General features: G+C 34.6%; 1 protein-coding gene across 1 annotated transcript in view; it reads right to left on the reverse strand.

Annotated features, from left to right (window-relative positions):
* The window catches only part of LOC103600567 (transcription factor SOX-5-like), a gene marked incomplete at its 3' end in the record, with an annotated part of 203597 nt that overhangs the window by 9116 nt on the left and 173368 nt on the right, over positions 1-21113 (reverse strand). The window contains exon 4 of the mRNA XM_008584860.1: positions 1219-1305. Coding sequence (XP_008583082.1) covers positions 1219-1305 — 87 coding nt within the window. The remainder of the gene's footprint in view (positions 1-1218; positions 1306-21113) is intronic.

Raw genomic sequence — 21113 nt, forward strand, 5'->3', positions numbered from 1 at the left:
CATTCATTCTCTCACCACCCATTCACAATTGATCACAGCCTAAGAATGTAACCCCAAATGAGGTGGATGAAAAATGAAATATTCAGTCAGACGCTTTCTGGAAGTTTCCAAATATCCAGATGTTAATGTCATATAGCCCAAACATTTGAGACAACTGATGCTTTGCCTTTCTCCAGAATACTCTGATTGAGGATAGCCTTAAAAGAGACAATTGCCTCCCTCATTTGGAGAATATTTGCACAGACACACACATGCAAAAAAGTTATTTATATACATATTTCTATATGTATATTAATACAAATCTGGTGATGTTTTAAATATACATTCACCCTCTACCAAAAATATACACTGTAAAATATAATTAAATATTTTAATATTGATGACTAAGTATCTTGACTTTCTTGAAATTAATCCTACTGTTTGCTTTTTTTTTTTTTTTTTTTGGCAGCTGGCTGAAACACGAATTTGAATCCTTGACCTTCATGTTATCAACACTGTGCTCTAGCTAACTGAACTAACCAGCCAGCCTTAACCCTATTTTAGAACTCAGAATCAATAAATGTCCTATTGGCAACAAATAGAAAACCAAAGACTGCCTACCATTCTCTGAGAAAACTAATTCAAAGGAATCATTTGCTTCTATTTTTACATGAGGAGATTAAATCTTCTCCCCTTGTTATTAGAGGAAGTTTTTTAAGATATGAACATTCAGCATCTTGTATAGTCCATATAGAATTTAACTGCTGATTCAACTAAAACTGGAGCAGAAATGTTGCCCTTGTCGGTACAAGATAACCTTGTATTACGCCCTCCCCATTCATCATTTCTGGTTTTAAATGTAGATTATATACATGCATCCTCCAATATGTAGAATGTATAAAATCATTTTATAAGATGCAGTTTTTAACCTTGCTGCAGGTACATTCCTACTTATGAAGTAACTCATTTAAATAGAAAAAAAATGATGAAAACCTAAACCTGTTAAGAATAGAGTGGGGTAATTCTGTTAAAAACAACATACCATTTATTCTATAAAGGCACAAAGAGAAAAAATAAGAACACCGATACATCCCCTTTCAAGCTAGAAAGAAGAAAGACCAAACACAGAGAATGCAAGAAGTGGGAGGGAAGGGAGAGAGTACTTTATCATCATTAACATTCCTAAATATCAACTTCATTTTGGTACATTTTGGATCAAAATAATTACACACATATTACCTTTTATTTCGCCAAAGTTCCCTGATCCCATTGCAAGAAGCTTGTCTTTCCAGTCCTTTGAGAGTAGTTTTTCAATGCTGGGAGTTTCTAAGAAAAAAAAAAAATGCAGGCAAATCAACATGACTATCTTTACAATGGAGCTCATTAAAAAGTCTATCTGGTAAAAATAAGGCCATCCCTACACTGGCCCCAGTTTATAATGACTTCATCAACAAACTGATAACAGGGAAGGAAAAAAAGAATGTGTTTTGTCACCTGCTGTTTCAAAATCATTAGCTTTTTCCTCTTGCAGAACAAAACCATACTAATTCTTTGTGACAATGGGTACACATAAACCTGCAGTTCATTGTTTTTCAATTTGGTGAACAAATTCTTGTTATAATGGATGCTTGTCAATTTCAGGGTGTTAGTGTGCAGTCAAAAAATAATAATGTTGATAAAATGTTGAGTTAAAAAAAAGGCAAAGAATTAGCTCTTAAATCTGTAATGTAATGTAATTATATCCCTCTGTGTGTTTACAATTACATCCACTTTATAATATGTGTTTCACATCGTGTGGTGGTAAGCACACTGTGGCAAGATTTGCCAGTACTGCGAATGTTTAAAAAAAAAAAAAAGTTGGTATAAAAGATGTTTTTAAAAGATTGCAAAATCTAGAGAAGTGAGTAATGCCTATAATGGAAACCTATTATTTGCTTATTTTCAGATTTGTATCGCACTCTTAAAATGCCCTGTATTAGGACAGGGCACACACATTTTAGAGAGCAAGATGATGCTTTAGTCTGGTATTTGTTTCTATATATCCCATGTTTTTTGACCTCGCCTTTTGTGTTGAATTTTAATGTATAAGTAAATATAAATGCTAATAAAACTCCCAAACATTAAACTCAGTTCCAAACAATGTAATTGTATATTCGTGTCAGCATTTAGATGGGTACACAATTACAATGGCTTTCAATCCCAAGATTAGCATTGCATTCAGTTAGAAAATGGAGTGTACTAAAAGATAAGTGTCCCAGTATGCTCCATCTAAATAACAATGCCCATACTTATTATCTAGATCTAAGACATACACAGCCATTCTCCACATTGGTGTTTATGTGTATTTGTATTTGTTCAGGCATTTGTTTACCCCCTACTAGGAGCATAAAGGGAGTACATGTTAACTTATCAAAGGGACCGTCTGGCCTAGAGACCGTAAGATTATTAGAAACTGGTTAATTTTCCCCACAGTAAAAGGCATTTTAAAGCGTCTTCATCATTATCTTTAGCTAATGCTATCTACTTTTTTTGAGGCTCCCATCCTACAGCCATTAGTTATCTATCCAGAGTCACAAAGCCTGCGTCGAGTTTTCAACAAAGCAGAGGTACAATTTTCCTTGGAAAAATTTTAACAACATGGGATACTTCTTCCTCAGATGTCAGAAACTTGTGGAAAATAAAATGGTGAAAAGCTCTGAATGATTATTCTGTTACAATCTCTATACATATGGTACAAATATATATACACATACCGCAACTACTATGTTCAGATTTAGCTACAGAATGTGTGAAATATATATTTTTTTCTTTTTTAACAAAATATATATCTCTGCTTTTCACATTTAAGGAAGAAAAGATCCTGAAAAATTTACTTTTACTTTTTAAAAAATATCCTGTCTATATCATATTGTTTCCAAAATGGTAATGGCAATCCTGTGAGTATTAAATCAGAGTAAGTATCTTCATACTGTAATCAATATTCTGTTCATTGAGGCTTTACAAGTAACTTTAAAATACTTCTGCAATGATTTCCAACATTGCTACATTCCCAGTAAACACTTTGCGAGTGAAATCATTTCTCAAACCTTATCAGACTAGGTCAAACAAACACCACTGTTTCTTTTTTCCAGCACTCTACAAAAATTCTTGAGTAGCATGTAAACAGGGCACAGCCAATATGGTATTTGCAATAGAGTACTGTCAGTCATTAAAAGCTAACAAACCTTTGCAAAGCAGGAATGCAGCAATAGAAATCCATTGTACACTAACAATAGGCCCCTGAACCTCCCGGCACCAAAAGCAGACCATTTTACTTTTAAGGCTATTGTCTGCAAAGTCCATGACAAAGCTTTTCCCCTGCAGCTAGACAAAATATTCACTGTAGTGTTCTCATAAAGAAACAGAAGTCTTCTGTCTAAGTTGCAGAGTTAAAGCAACAGCCGCCAGATTTCTGAAACCTGCAGAACATTCCTGGCCTCTTTATTAAGTAGCATAAAGATATAAGGCTTAGCACAAAGTCACTTTTTTCAAGGACCTGATTTTTAGCATACACTACAGAAAAAAGAGTAACTTCTTTAAGACCAAGTGATTTGGAAAATGTCAGAAACATATGTATCTAACTCAGGGTTGTTATGTCTGTAGACAAATAGACACTAATACTTACAATTTGCATGAGTATATACTTAAAATTCAGATTCAAATATTTATTGAGCAGCCTATGTACTAGGAGCTATGCTAAATGTTTTTACCTGTATTTTCTCATTTAATCATAGCAACCAACTGAAGATTTAGATTGTGTTATTACATCTATTTCTTTTTTTTTTTTTCCCTCCTTTTTGTCTTTTTTACTGACCAGTAACGGGATCGCAACCCTTGGTGTTGTGCCCGCACCGCGCTCAGCCAGTGAGCGGGAACCAGTCTCCACATGGGATCCGAACCCTCAGCGCGCCGCGCTCCCAAGTGGTGCACTCTCCAGTGCGCCACCGGGCCGGCCCATTACATCTATTTCAAAGGTTAAAAAAAGAAAAGAAGCACAAACAAAAAAAAGACTTTTCTGAGGTTTCATAAAAGGTAATGGGCAAAATTGAGGTTTGTTCATTTTGGGGTTTTTTTTTTTTTTGATTAACCAAAAAGTATTTTATTGTAGCTTCATAGAACTTGATGCTTTTAGACATTTAGAAACTGTTTAATTGATAACAACAACAGAATGGCTAAGACATAGGATGGGTAACAAAATCAACCCTTGTTAAAATGAAGTATTCATACTTCCTAGCCCTTATTCCCACCCCCTCACCTTTCACTTATACTCCTTATGTTATTTTCCTGCAACTTCTTCTCAAGTTTAGTGTTGTCTCTTGCCTTCTGTAGTCAGCATTAAATCCATTTTATATATATATATATATATATATCCTTCCCAGTCTCTTATCAAATGTGGTGGTTTTTTTAAACTTTATAAAAAGTATTTAGTATGGCATACTTTTGATCGTTTATAGTCTCTACTCATCCACACTTCAAAGGTGATGACTATGCTGGCAAAATTGAGGTCTTTGACTAAGTTTTTTTCCCTACAAATTCTCAATTCTCTTACCAAAAACAAAATGATGAGAGCTACTGTCTTGAGGGCTAAGTGCTAAGCAGTATACCAGGTCCTTTAAACATGGTATCTCAAACTTCTCCCAATAATCTCCTGATTTAGATATTGGTACATTTGTTTCATCATTTAGGAAATCAAAGCTTAGGGAGACACCATGACTCACCCAATATGGAGTTAAATTTACCTACTGGATTCTGAAGTCTTAGCTCTTTCCAGAACACACAGTGCTATGTTTTGGATGAGTCTCCCCAAAAGCACATTGGAAACAATCCCCAATGCAACAGTGTTGAGAGGTGGGGCCTAATGGGAAGTTTAGGTCAGGAGGGCTCTACCCTCATGATTGAATTAATGCCAATTATAAAAAGGCTTCAGGCTGTGAGTTTGATCTCTTTCTTGCACGTGCTCTTCCATTTTCCGCCATGGGATGACACAGAAAGAAAACCCTCACCAGATGCCTGCACTGATACTAAACTTACCAGCCTCCAGACTGTGAGAAACACATTTCTTTGCTTTATAAATTACCCAGTCTTTGGTATTCTGTGATAGCAACACAATATGGACTAAGACACACACATTCCCTCCCTTCATCTACAAAACAATCCTGGATAGTAGGAAAAACTATTGTTATTAACTCCATTGGATAGACGAAGTAAAAACTTATAAGATAAATTGACTTTTATAGGGAAACACGTGTGTATGAGCAGCAACTGTGGGATTAAAAGGCAAGATTTTTTTATGGTTCTCATTATCGTCAGAATGTAGTCCAACTATATGACCTTGCACTTTAGGATTCTAGACAATTTAATGAAAATCTATGACCCCATAGCAGAGACATATGATGAAATGGCTCATTTTTTTGAGAGAGTGAAAGGAATACTGTGCAATAAGTCAAACACCCTGGGTTCTCAACAAGACATTGACACTGACTAGCTGGGGTGGTGGTCGGGTAAGGGAGGTGAACATCACTTTACTTCCTTCACCTCTCTATCTGCCAAAAACTTTCAAAATGGAACATAATGCTTCTGTAAAACAAAGAGCTTCAAGTAAATCCACATCTAGTGTTCTACCAACTGGCACAATTTCAATTTATTTCCATTGGTAGTTCTTGAAGATTTCAAGAAGTGATCTCACAATAACGAGCACAATGAATGGATATGTAGCAATGATCAAATTTCTCTGAAAATAGTAAATACCCCGTAGAAAATTCATGAATAGAAATGTAAAAGATCAAAGGCCAAAATCTCAGTATTTACAGTGTACCTGTTCTTTAATGAAGGAATATGCATAAAATGAAATTTGATACAATTGTGTAAGTGCTGCTTCACTGCTTATGGAGTAGAAGAGATAGCAGTTATCTATTAAATATTTAATTTTCTAAAATAAGAAATTTTTAAAACACACATAGAATTATATCTTGTACTATGAATATGGTACATTATGTGTATAGCTATTTGGAAATGTTCAAATTCTGGATTATCTATACATCAAGTCAAGATGTATCTTGTTATTAATTTAAACACTTTTAAAGATTCTGTCTTCTGAAACTTCATACTCCCAAGCACTGGAGTATCCTTTCAAAATAGCAACAGGACTCCCTATATTAAAATAGGTGTGAGAGTTAATAATTATTTGCACAGCATTTCAGCTTACATAATGCTATTAGATACAACAATTTTGTCAGTGGTATATATAGCTATTATATCCATTTTGCAATGAGGAAATAAAGGCTCAGAAAGATGCTTTGCCCAACGTCCTATACTCACAAAGTAGAACAGATGAAATATAAAACAGGTCCTCTTATTCAAGGATCTGTCTCTTTAGGGGAAAGGCAAATGCATATATTTTAAAAGTGAAAATAACATAAATGTTAAGAAATAAGCTATAAGATAAATTAGAGAGAAATGAAAGTTATCCTTCATCAGTCAGCACGCTGACATTGACGTAAGTCTAACTGGATTACTGTTGTTTCCTTCTGCCATTAGGACCCTTCTGACATATTTGCTTGCTTTTCCCTTCTCACTCTTGCCTCTTTTGCTCACATATGCTTCTTCACATCAATGCCTATGGCAATCCCCACCAGTGAATGGCCCCCCCAACTGTGCCAGCCATTGTTACAACAGCATCCTGCCTCTTTAGGGCCTGTTCATTCCCTATAACTCTCACTCCTTTTTCCCTTCAGTGCCAAACACTCTTAAGACTGACTCCCTCATCTGGAACAATGAGACCTAGAGACTCATGCCAACATATTGTAATTCTCCAACAAGCTGCCAGTGCCAAGAATTAAACCACATTCGCTCCACTGCAGTAGCTTTACACACAAGCTCAGGTTTTTGCTTTGTGTTTATGTAGGGGTTTTTTTTTTCTTAATCTCTCTTCAGCTGCTGTGGCAGAGCACATTGAAAACTCAAAAATCATATGTATAATATTTGACTTTTTAAAAAAAATCCCAGGAGTTGGGTCATACCAAATCTACCACTGTTTTTATACTTTAATTTTGTAGCTTAAACTAAGCTGTGTTATTCTTGATATGTGATAGTGTATACATTTAGAAAGGGGAGTCATCTTTTGGAGGAACAATAATGTAGCTAGATTTCAAAATATACCAATAACTGTTTCAAAGTCAAGCATGTATAGAGTATTCCTGCCATAGAATCAGAATTTTAGAGCTGGGATTATCTTTATATATAATTTAGATGAGCATTTCATAAAAGTAATTTACTAAAACATATATCAGACATAAATGGAACATAAACGATTTGGCTACTTAAAACTAAAACAAAATAAGCATTCCATTGTTGCTTAAATCTAATTAATACTAAACAAATTTGGAGTTCTTTCCTATAAGATTTACTCCTTTTTATGTGCTAACAGATTGCTAATCGTTTAGTGAGTTATGGATTATATAGTATTCTTTAAATATTTCACCAAAGAAATTAGTGTTGGGAGTTGGGAGATGACTATTTTGCTCAATACAATTTTGGTAATAACTGGGGTAGACCAAACTCTTCATTTCACAGACTGGAAAATTATAAATAAGTGACCTTAAATAAGTTGCCTAAGATCACAGATGTGTGTGTGTGTGTGTGTGTGTGTGTGTGTCTGTGTGTGTGTATACGTACGTGTGTATATATATATTTTTTTTTTCTTTTCTTTTCTTTTTTTTTTTTTTTGGTAACTGGCCAGTAGAGGATCCGAATCCTTTACCTTGGTGTTATCAACACTAGGCTCTAACCAACTGAGCAAACTGACCAGCCACAACAAATCTAATTAAAGATAAAGGCAAGACTTGAAGCCTAATTCCAATTTCATTATTCTCTTCAACATACCACATACTACATCACAAGTTCTTTTAATAAAGAGCCAAACTTTTTTAAAATGAAATTTTAGTCTTGTTTTATTCACCTCATCCAGTTTTAGTGAATAATAATAATATGATAGGACATCCTGGTGGCTAATCTCTGTTAGAATTAGGTACTATTACCTCACTAGTCTCATTAGAATTAGGTACTGTTAACTCAATATTCTACTCTTGGAAGCTTTTATCTGATAGCCCCATGAAACTGAAGGAAAAATACAGGTTACAGCACTCGGCCAGACATCTTCTTCTTCAAAAAGCTAATTACAAATCAATATGTTGCTATTTAATTATTCAATTACTGATAAGATTATGTTTGTGGGGAAGATTGGGCTAAATCTGGAAATCATATATAAGTTAAAGTTCAACTCATATTGACAATTACTGTATGTCTAGACAACATTTTGGGGCAAATATTAATTCAGTGTAAGTAATAAAGACTTTTACATATATGGAAAGTTATCTGTACACTAAAGACCAGAAGGCCCTGTAACAGTCCCCTTAGCCAATCACTACAGCTAGTCTGCAACTGGAAATGTCAAATTCTTCTAGGAAATGTTAAAAAATAACACATACTACAACACACAATAGAAGCACATCGAAAATTCCAAAGCATTAAGATTTCAACAAGACTTATTTTTATATGTAATTATCCTGAAGTGAATTAAGTTCTGGAAATACTTTACTTTTAGTATTGCCAAAATACTTGTTTGTTTCCACTTGAAAGTTAATAGGAGCTTGTTAACAGGGAAAATAAAAGTCTTTGGCTGACTTGAGTTTTGAAATTTTTAATGTTCAACCACAGTTTTTGGAATATGCAATACCTAAATCATTAGTCACCAGCCTAAATTTTCTTGTTACATCAGCTAAAACTATTAACACACCTGTTCAATTATATCCAATACATATCACATTTTGGAAGAATATTTCTTCATTACATGATTAAGTATGCCATAATCACTATGTAATAATTGCTACATATCAACAACTTTGGGTTTACTCCTCACAAGACAGCTCTTTATTTCTACATAAAAATATCTGTTAAAAATTTCACTTAATTTGTGACTGATGGAATAAATGATTGTTTCATCCACTCCTCTCAAAAAAATAACTACATTTTCTTGTGTAGACCACAACTCTTCATTTTGTTCTTATTTCAAGTATTAAATCCCCTCCCCCTCAAATCATAATTTATTTAAGGGCAGCATTTCAACAAGTAATTGCAAAGAGTAATTCTCATGTACAAAATCTACTTTATGTTTTACTCTTAAATACATTTTAAAAAGTAATTTAATATCATACAACCTAACTCCTTGCTTACTAGTTTTGTGATCTTTGGCAAATAATTTAACGTCTCTATGCTTCAATTTACTCAGCTGTAAAAGAGAATAGTAACTGCACATATTTCATATGGTTGTTGTGAGAATTAAATGAGATAACTTATGTAAAGCACTTCATAGAAGAGTTCTGGGCACATAACAACAGCTGAAAATGTTGACTAACACTGCAACTCCAACTTAGTATACAACCATAGAGAACTACTGCAAAAATCAGATAAAATATACATACACATGTCTTACCTTGCCTGTCACTAAAACTACCAGAAGTCAAAAGTTTCGTCAAAGGGTAAACATTCTACCCGTACCTGTTTTTATGATAATGGCCCACTACCATTAGTTTCCTTGGTTATCCATCCATCCTATTACATCTTCAGTTGGATCTTGTCAATAAAGAAGAAAAAGGGAGTATAGTAGTCTGAAGGACAGGGACAGTGTCGTTTGCATTAAGTTAATGTATGAAATATCCCCAAACAGCACACACACACACAAATACTCAACTAATCTTTGCCTGATTTTTTTTTTTGAGGGGGGGGACAATTGTCTTTCTAACTTTCCAAAGGTTTTATTAGGTCCTCAGAAATATCTAGAGCTTTCAAGCCAGTGCTGTTGACAAGTGAAAGGGAACAACAAATAGCTTTGTAGTGCTCTTTTTTCAGGGTCACTCAACCAATGGTTATTATTTTTATTTATTAGCACTGTAGTCCTGTCCTCTATCATGGCTAACTCACCCCAACCCCCCTGACAGCAAAAGCACTTTAACTTTTAATAAAAATGGGAGAGTGCAGCACTCTTGTGTAAGGCTCTTTCAGTGAAGTGCACAGCTAATGAATATTGTCCATTTGGATCCGAATAATTTATGATGTCAGCAAAGTGTGGGTGGGGAGATGTGAATCAAGTTCCAGCTACCAGCTACAACGGGAGAGGTAAAAGTGGAGAGCAGGAGGAAGCAAAAGTGTTACTAAGAAAAGAGAGGGAGAATAGAAAAGCAAAAGCAACTTGATAGAATATTGGAAGGAAAGATATTTTTGATGCAACCATAATAGTCAAGTTACGAAAATTAAAATATTTCTTAAAAAAGACTTTCATGCTATTTTTATCATTTCATCCATCAAATAACCAACTTTTTTAGAGACCAATTGTAAGAAATCTGTTTTTTCCCATATATTTCATTGGAAATCTTATTTTCTTAACTGTTTATATGTGAAATAGAATAAGAAAAAAAAGAAAATATACCATAGGAACTAAATTATAGCATGGGGTATATGAGATTCAGACATATTTAAAACGAAGTCTTAATTTCACAAAACAAATTTATAAACAAACTGAGGAAAAGCTGAAGACAGCTTAAACATATCACAGTTTAGTAAAGATTAGAATGCACAGTTCTAAGTAAATTATATACTAATGTATGCCTTTGATATATTTAAGTAAAGAATTACCTAAATATGTATTTGAATTATAAATGAAGCAACTGTTCTACTATAACGAGTGTATTCACATAATCGTTAATTTAATTTGATATCTAGACTATGCTGAAAATGAAAATTAATGATCGTATTTGTAGAATTTTATTGTTGCTCAAAATTGTGAAAGTGGGTGGCAGAGAAGATAAAGGAGATACAAAAAGCACAGAAACAGAAAACCACTTAACATACATCAGAATAAGAATTCCAATACTTTAAAAATTTGACAGAATGTTTTACCACTGGAAGTGAGAATTAAAGCACATACAGCCTGATGCTAAACCACTACACATCCTGAATCTTCTCTATCACAACATATGTGAAAACAAATCACAATCTCAGCCTGCCAGATGCCTGAAAAGATATGAACAATGAAAACTGACGTGATTCATATGATAAATCAGAGATCGTGATATGCAGGTAGCTGAAGAGTTGAGCCGAAAAGCTAGTTATAATTCAAATTATATTTTTATGTTCTAATACATGCCATCAACCTTAAAAGTTAAAAATAAAATCCTCTGATTTGCTTAAAATCATATATCAAAATTTGCACATAGCCTTCTCAACCAAAGTAGTCCATCTGCCTTAACAACTTGTTATATTTGGTCTTTTATAACCTTTCATGAATTCTGGATTGTGTCATTTTAAGGGTAATTTTAAATGAGAAAATACAATAGTTTTATTTGCAAAATGGCATTTAATGTTCACCAACTGGGACACAATCTAATCAGCAATGAAACCCACAGTCATGTTAGCTATGATATGTTGTGATCCCCCAAAATGCAGAAGAGTAAAAAAAACATTTGAAAGGATCATTAAGGCGGTTGGGGGAGAAAGAGAAAGAATGCTGTTGAATTTTCCTTCTTTCTCCTGCACTTAGATAGATAAATAAAAATGACAGATGAAGATGTAGATCTATAGAAATACATCACCTAAATATTTCTCATTCACATGCACACATATACTTAATATAATTAAAAAATATCTATGTGTAATTTGAACTCAATCTCTCATTACAAATGTATCTGAGGGAATAAAGTGGGGTGGGGGGAGTGGAGGGCTGGAAGGGTGTTCGCCCTACTGTGATATGTACTCCAAGATTTCCTAAGGAATCACTGATTTGAAGGACTGGGGGAAAAAAAGGTAGAAAAACCTTGTTTAAAACAGTCTAGGGATTTTGGTGAAATACAATGAAATACCAGAAGTTAAAAAATTAAGGTATACATCAGTATTTCATATCAAAAGGATGGATGACTCCAATAAAATAAGAGATCGCTCAATTTTCTGACCTGCGGAATCAGAGAGCAAGCTTTTAAAAACTTGGGAATGGTCTTTTTTAAAGCCATGAAGGTCTGTCGTCCACATGTCAGAAACTCAGAGGTGTTTATACCTGCAGAAATTTTCTCTGAGGAATATGAAAACCCCCACCAACCTGCTATTGCAGTTTTCACAAAAAGCTGTACAGTATGTTTCCGCCCAACAAGGTCTCTGTTACAGGACATTAGATCTCCCACCCAAAGTGACCACTGGGACGGATATGAAGGTTTCAAAAAGACGTCACTGACCTCAACTAATTGGAAACATTTTCATAATTCTTCTAGGAAGGAGATTCAGACAAAACATTGTTATTAATTAGGATAAATTAGAAACACACACTTGAATCATTTTCACAAATTAAAGTTTTCCAATAACAGGAGTTGAAAACTTCAGTTAAATTACATGCATTCCAAATAAGTAATTCCAAGTGTGGTAGCTGCTCATAATCTAACTCACAGGAGGCAAATATTTTCATGTAAGAAATTTGGTGAACTGAACATGTAAGTCACCGCAATAAATTTGTAATCATCAAAATTGATCTTTATTACTTGACAGGAATCAACATTGAAAGGTGTGTTATCTACTAAAAATAGATATTTATGAGACTAAAAATAAAAGACACTGCTCCATTTCTAGAAAAAGAAAGGAAAAACATCTTTGTTCCATGGCAGCAACCAAAGAACAAAAGATAAATTACTTTGTATAATGAGAGGATTAAATTCTTTACAAGAATATTTCCAAAATATATAAATTACATTAAAGTAGATATATAATCTAACAGGTTTTCCCATTATACAGTAGGTGTCAGTTGATTATTTTAGTCCATAATTCTAGATGTAAAGCTTGGGTTATTTATTTTTCGCTATTTTTTTCACAGCAAATTGTTCAGCTTATAGCGAAACACCCTCAGAAATTATAAAGCACCAAAGCCAAATCTCAAAACATGTGAAGAGTTCCATGCCAAACAAAGCTGTATAAAAACTAAAACCAGCACCTTTCAAAAATACCTGATTTGAGTTTAATTGAAACTCTTGTTTTCGTACATATTTCAACCTTTCTGTTGTTGTTGTGACACATAATGTGCCTAAGAAATAATGATCAGTGAGGTTTCACAGCATGGAGGAGAAAGAAATAAGAGGGAAAAAAGTTTATTCCACACTATTTGAATTACATTTAGGTGGTTCTCTATGGGGCTACTACCAAATCCTTTAAGCCCACCAGCCTCTTACCTACATTAAATTAATGAGGCATGTCAAGCATTCATTCTTTACCAGCAGCTCTAGGCTCTCCAGTTGGACACTTAAAATTTACTAAATTACAAACAGTGACCTAAGGGAGACATCTGTTTGTTATATACAATATTGTATTATAAAATAAACTAGAAAAATATTTGGGAGATTAAGATGATAAGATATACATTGAATTATATTTTCTGGGGTTAATAGGGGCCGGTCTACAACTCTGATCTTTTCTTTACCAATACAAATTCCTATTTTCCCATCAGGAAGTAAAGGCCTCTGAAGATCAACATTATGAAATACAATACCTGTGAACAATCTAATACTAAGAGGTCTCTATTACACTATGATACTCATACCTCCATACAATACTTTTATTAAGCCTAAATACATTAAGCTTGATTATAATCGATTTTTTATAATACCACCTTCTTACTAATGCTCATAACACTTGGCTCCCAGGGATGTACTTATAATGAGATGGCCAAGTGTATTTTCCATTAAAGGCCTCTGTTGGAGTTTCTGTAGTATTTTTTCTCATATATTTCGAGTTAAATGCTCCCTCTTTTTTTTTTTTTTGTTTCTTTCACAATAGCCAGTCCCTTTTCAATGATTAATTCCCTATTCAAAAACAATTTGCTTCTTTTTCCTTTGTCCTGTCATGGTTTCAGAACCACCTCTTTTCTTCTCCCTTGTCCATTGCAGACACTCATCTCCTCCCTTTCCCCAGACCACCGCCTTCTAGCCCCCGGAATAGTGACATATAGTCAAAAATATTTAGAGCTTCCCCCAACCCCAGCAGGATACTGCACAATTAACAAAAACAAAACCCTGAATTATCAAGGCTATAACTGAGCCAAAAAGTACTGTAGCCATTTATATTATACGACCTAAGCAGTCTCTTGATTGAATTGCAACCCTGTATTAAACCAAACACTACGCGTTGTGTGTGAGATTTTATAAATGCTGGGTGTGTAAGGTGAGCTCAGGGAGGAGATGGGGGCGGCAAAAAGATAATAAAAAAATCTCAGAAAAAAATTCCCGTTTCAGAAGGTATTTATTTTTTTCTTTTTTAACATGATCTTTACTTTGGAATTTATACACATTTCGTGAAATTCTCTGAACTGGTATTCTTAGGCATGTTTAAACAACAGAAATAATGGAAGCCTAATTGATTGCAGCTGGGAACTGTCATCCTATCAGTAAGCAGCACCTAACTGGCAAATACTACAAGCTTGTTAAAGATTCCTCCATGAATCGGGCACTGTAAGAAGACTGGGCATTCTTTCTCCCACATATTCAAATCAAAATCTTCACTGATTTATTTCTCAAATTTTAATAGACTAGAAACAGTAAATGGCTAGGCTGCTGGCCTCTCTCCAGTATGTTTGGGAAGAGAAGGTGGGATGCTTACTTCATAAAGTTAAATACATAGCAGATTTATAAACATGCTATATCTTTCAGTCATAGTGGACATAATAAGTAAAAACCATCTTCTCAGTACAGGAACTTTGATAGGAGAAAAAAGGAAGAGTAAAAAATATCTTACTGAGAAATTCATTTTTGTGAATCAAGTTGCTATAAATTTCTCCAACATATAGTATTTTTCAGAGATTAACAAGTTTCAATTCTTATCTAGAAGCAGCTTTTATATCTCTCTTTGTTTACTCAACTCAGACTTTCCCAAAAAAAACGGGGGAAAAAAAGAAAGAAAGGAAAACTAATAACTACACATTAACTTGCTAAGAGAAAAGCTACAGTAAGTCCCTTTTCCTATTTTCTTATATTTGTGTAGCTGTTAGACATTTTGCAAAGGAGGGGAGTACCAGCCAGCCTCTCACAACAAAAGACCCACTGTCACAGAGCCAGTCCCAGACATGGTGGAAACCAGCCCACAGGAAAAGGCCTGGCTCCAATGTTAGGCCCCGGCTGAGTACAGTCACTATATTCACTCAAATTGGCAACAGGTCTCAGTGTTCCTGGCTTTGAGCTGTGAACAAGGGTCGGGATTGAATAACCAATTATACAACCGCTGACTGAGTTTATCCAAGGTTTGCAAACTGCTATAATAGCCCAGTATTCAACCAACTGTTTTATCCTTTTCCAGATATAGTGTCATATCTCCCCTTGTGCTCCATTTACATGTCACTTTATTACATACATCCATTAAAAAGGTTAATACAGTGTCACACTCGATGCCTAAATGTTGCCTTAAGGAGTTCAGCTTCTCTGGGGCATTTCATATAGTCACCTTTCTCTGTCTTTCATTCTCTCTCTCGGCAAGTTAAACCAAGTTTCTGTCAAGACTACAAAACAGTGCATGAAAGAACAGTAGCCAAACGTCAACAGTTTCAAAAATACTCCTTATACTAATAGGCTGTTTTAACCCTCCTTAGTATGTAAAAAAATGTGAGAATTCTGAAGTTTGCAAGTTCAGTCTAGCACCCAAATTTGAGGCACTCACATACATTCATTCCAATGTGTGTTTCTCACTCTGCCAAAGTGGACATCTCTCTAGAAGCTCAAGAAGACCTAAAATTTCTCCTGGCATTTGTGCATGACTGCCTTTATACAAAGAGGTGGTGATGGAAATAAAAAAAGAAAACAAACAGAATTTCAAGTATTTTCCTAAATATTTACAAACCTGAAATTCTGAATAAGTATCTTCTAACTCAATAAATAGAATAAGAGAAATGGTAAAAAAGTCAAGTAGTTGAGAAGGAGTTGGCATTTTTTTGATGTCTTGATCTTTGACCCTTTATTTTTATTCCATGCTTTACATTAACAGTGTTTTACAGATAACCTTAGCTTCTCCACTGAGGCTATTTATCTTTAAAGTTGATAATACAGATTATTTCTATGAACCTAACCGATATCCAATTGATGATATAAAAAGCACCTGAACATTTAATAACAAAACTGGCTATAAATGAGAATGACCAGCATCATGCAAAGCCATTTACATCTCTCTTTAAATATTTAAAATCTTTGTAGGTCTTTTGTTTATCTGTAATTAAAATAAGAGAAAATTTCCCTCAAATCCATAATAAAAACCTTTTATATGGTAACCGAGAGCTAAGTGGTATTAACTTCAACGTGCTTTACATACATTTCTTTCTAATTCTTACAAAATCCTACTTGAAGTTGTAAAGAGCAGGAACTTCATAGTTAGTCTTCCTCTTTCACTTACAAGATTTGACATCTTTGAAATTATTTAACTTCTTATGACTCAGTTTCCTCATCTATAAAATTAGTGCATACATATATACCTACCATATAGGGATACTGAAGGCATTGACTTACTTTCTCTAAGTGCCTCAACATAGTAAGTATTTTTAGGTGTTCATTGCTGTCATCATCAGCAGCAGCAGGAGATCTCAAGCAGCTCAGTGAGTGGCAGAGCTCATAACAACCTTTTGCTTTTTCAAGCAAATCAGTCTCTGCAAGAATTTTACATGTTTGCATGGCTTTACTAATAATAATATCAGTCTTCATTTATCGAGCATCTACTATGTTTAGCTACTTGCAACACCAAAGTAGCAGAAACACTATTCTAATAAAGAGGTCTAATCTTATTTCTGTAACTCATGTGTTTGATATAAATACTTAACATTCTAAATTCTACCATAGGCTTCCTTTAAGTCATTAATTCTAGATAAATGATTTAAACATCACTATTTTTGTAATTTTATATCTAAAAGAATAAACACTTCTGATTTCTTGACCCTCATCTATGACTAGGAATAATTTGTTCACCAAATCCAACGGTAGTATGGATACACAAAATAAAATCTATTCTGAAGAACAAAATTGTAAACTGTAAATATACAGTCTCTGTGCAACCCTCTCATTGTTACCAGGGCATTTTCTAAGTTAAAACTTGCTGCCGATCTTTTAAAAAGGAAAAAAAATAGTTGAAAAGTTGAGTTTTTCTATATAAGTATTGTCAGGTTTTGGAGATGCAAAGATGCCAGTCATAAAAGCCAATATGAAACTTAAAATGAAATATTAAGCACTAAAGTGTTAATAAAAATCAAGTGTAATAAGGCTGACACTGGCAAGTAGCTGAAAACTAGCTTAATTACTTTATCAAAGGTAGTGTAGTATTGGGAGAGGAAAACTTCAGTGCCCAGCAGAATTAGGTTTGAATCTTGGTTCTCCTCTTTACTAACAAGTGGGCTTAGGCAAGATATTTAATCAGGGTCTCAGTTTGCTCATTTTAAAAGGTGAAATTTGGATGCCTGCTTGCCTTATAGGAAGAAAGAAAGACAGAGACAGAAAGAGAGACAAAGAGAAGCTAAAATGGTGTCTCATACTAAGTGTTTAAAGAGGATAGCTGCTATCATGTCATCATCTGCATCATGTCATCAACATCACCATGTTACCTTTTACTGCTATTGTGAATATACCGATAAGCAGAGCAACTTCCTTGTTAAGTATATTCTAAAACTTGTGACTCAGCTAATTACTGTGAGTTTAAATATACGTTTTCTAAAGCAAACTGATGCTTTGATCAGGGCCTTATAATTGGACAATGGTAGGAAAATGAGCAATAACGGGGGAAAAAAAGAAATCCCACTCTTTTATATATTTCACATTTTTACATATAAGTGGAATTAGGTAGAATATTTATCTGATGCATTTCATTCAAATTCTTTTCAATTTATTTATATTTACTTTAGAGGGGTACAGTGTGTTGTTTCAATATATGCACATACTGCACAGGGATTCTTTCAGAGTAGAGAGCATAGTTTTGTACCAGTTGGAACAACATGAAAGACTGGCTCTGAAAAATAATATTTATATATTTTCTTCTTTTTTATACCCAATTCTAACTTCAACAATGTTCCAATGAGTCATTTTTTATTCTAAATATTATATAAAATAGAAATAATTGGTTCAATTATAAAGTCACAGCAAATTGTTAATGTTTTGACTATGATTATAATTATAACCTGACAGTATCAGCATAGCAAAGAGGGGAAGTAAAGGTAAATGAGAAATCCTTCACATTCTACCACCTGTAAGCAAAAGAGCAATTTTGCATTGAGAAGTCCTCTATTTTTTTTTTGGTCTTTTGTCTTTTTCCGTGTCCGGCAACGGGATCGCAACCCTCGGTGTCGCTCCCGCGCCTCGCTCAGCCAGTGAGCGGGAACCGGTCCGTATGTGGGATCCAAACCCTCGGGCGGGAGCGCCGCCGCGCTTCCCAAGCTGCGCACTATAGCAGTGCGCCAGTGGGCCGGCCCGAGAAGTCCTCTATTTTTACACTGAGGCTTGTTCTTTTGGTCATTTTCTCTGAAGAAAAAAATAGTGTTGAATATCATTCCAGCTAACTGGAGAAATATGAAGAAAGCAATGTTATATAATTCACACATAAATATTTAACTATTAAAATATTTTTCTGGGATACATCTTTAATCTGAATCCATGACTTTATAGGACGATTTTTCCCAGTGAAGCTCTTTTAAAATATGCAGAATTCAGCTATCTATCTCCTTTTCTGTGTATGCAAAATAGAACTTGCCTTATAACAGATTCTGTATTTGTAATGGCTATGGTAAAGCTTACAGCTTAACAAATGGTAAAAATTACAAGACCAAAGAGACAACTTTATCACCCAAAGTTAATTAAATAAATGCTTTAAATAGCATGAATACTGCACATTTTGGAGCTATATTAGGTACTGTTGTTCCCTCTTCCTTATTTTGTATATAATATTAAAATAATTAATATTTATTGGCTGTTTACTAACTACCATGCATAATGCTGTGGTTTATGTAATCTATCTCATTTTACTCTCAAAACAACATGAAGAGGTAGGTACTAATATTATCATTTATTTTACTGAGGTAAATGAGGCATAGAGAGACTATCATTTCTCAAAAGCACATTCTTAGTGAGGAAATATGCCAGGATTCAAATCCACATCTGTTGAATTACAAAGGCTATTCTCTTAAATAGTAACCATACTGATTCACAATCCCGCTAACAATAATGGGGACATAGCACAAAAAGCCTTGAGTGCATATAATGCTGTACCATTCTGAGATCCTGCTGGTGGTGATTTCTGAGTTCTCCAGAGTATCCTGATTATTTGGGCTTAGAATGAAATCGAAGAACCTCTTACTGAGGCCTACAGGGTTCTACAAGATGTGGCTCCATTTATTTCTTGTGCTGTTCTTCCCATCACGTAGTAGCCACTATGGCCATCTTCACACCTTGCCAATTAGCTAAGTCAACAAGGCTTCTGTTTGATTCCACTTTCGTTTGCTGTATTTAGAGCACTCTTCTCCAAAAACCTTACATGACTGGCTCCTTCTCTTATTCACATCTTAACTCGTATTTCTCTTTCTCAGAAAGGCCCTCTTTGACACACCATCTGACATATAGCCCTTCTGTCACCTTTAAACAATTGCTATCCAATTTTCTTTATTGTTTGCAGCACTCATCACTAATGGAAATCATTTATTCATTTATTTATTTTCTCTTCATTACTATTAAAATATAATCTGTTGGAGAATTGGGAACTTATCTGTGTTGTTCACTATGTACTTCTATTTCCTAAAACTGGAGCCTGGCATACATCAGTCACACAACAAATATTTGTTGACTGAATAAATGGGTATAAATGAGTATATGAATATTTTGCCAGACTCCTAGAGATTTTCCTTGCTTTACAGCAACTCAAGGTCATGAATGACTTGGAGGTCATCCTTAATGCATGGAAAGACCATTCTTTGGATTACCCATAATTAGAGTAAAATGGTAAATTTGAATTATCCAACTTTCTTAATAATCTCCCATGGATGCTATACATCAAAGAAATTATACTGCAGATATACAGAGGGCTATTCTTGTTACATGTAATTAAATTTATTAAGAGAGAAGGTAATCAACATCATAAGTTACAGGGAACTAATAGCCATATAAGCTCCTTGTCCTTTTAATTCTGGGCTCAAATTTTTCTAATTTTGAATAAATTCAGGCTCTTTCTGGTTACGTTGATTATATCAGAGAGACATAAGCAATGATCATAACATTTGCTTTATTTCCCAAATTTCTGTATGCAGATAGACACAATAACACACATAACTTCTTATTCACATACATTCAACTTATATCTACATGTATGTATTTTCTAAAAAATCTATATAATTGTGACAATTATTTGGGTAAATTAAGCAATAAACTTGTGCTGAGTGAGTTGTCACATGACACATAAGATTTGAGACTGCTATTTCTTCAGTTGGTCTCAATTCCTGAATGCCCCTCACAGTATGAGTACCTCACTGTGCCAAGACTAGGTTTCATGTTTAAAAGTAAACTTTTCATACAATATAAAACACAAGTCAACAACTTCATTTGAGACACAACCAAAGAAACAACAACAGGTTGCAATGCCTTGATGCGCTGAACAAATGACAATGACATGATGGTCTCCAATGTGGCAACTTCCTGAGGCATTTCCAAGTGTAAGTTTTGTCCTTCCCACTGACTTCACAATCTAAATCCAGTTTAAAGGTAACTCCCAGGAGCAAGATGGCGACGGGTCTGGAGCAGGCGTGCCAGAGGACAGAGCGAGCCTGTGATGTGTGCGCTGTGCTGCCAGAGTACTATTTGCATTTCCAAGAGCAACAAAAAACAAATAAATCACTGATCAACTAATCTACAATGAAAAAAAGCAACTACAGTCTCAAGGTTTTAGGGCCAATGCAAAAGAAATTCCTGAGAGCGCCCCAACCACGCCAGGAGACCGAGCAGCCCAGGGCAACAAAGGCCAGGAAAGACGGCAGCGGCGACGCAGAGACGGAGAGGAAGGCGCAGGAC

This window comes from Galeopterus variegatus, unplaced genomic scaffold, assembly GCF_000696425.1.
Source record: "Galeopterus variegatus unplaced genomic scaffold, G_variegatus-3.0.2 Scaffold3387, whole genome shotgun sequence".
NCBI lineage: Eukaryota > Metazoa > Chordata > Mammalia > Dermoptera > Cynocephalidae > Galeopterus > Galeopterus variegatus.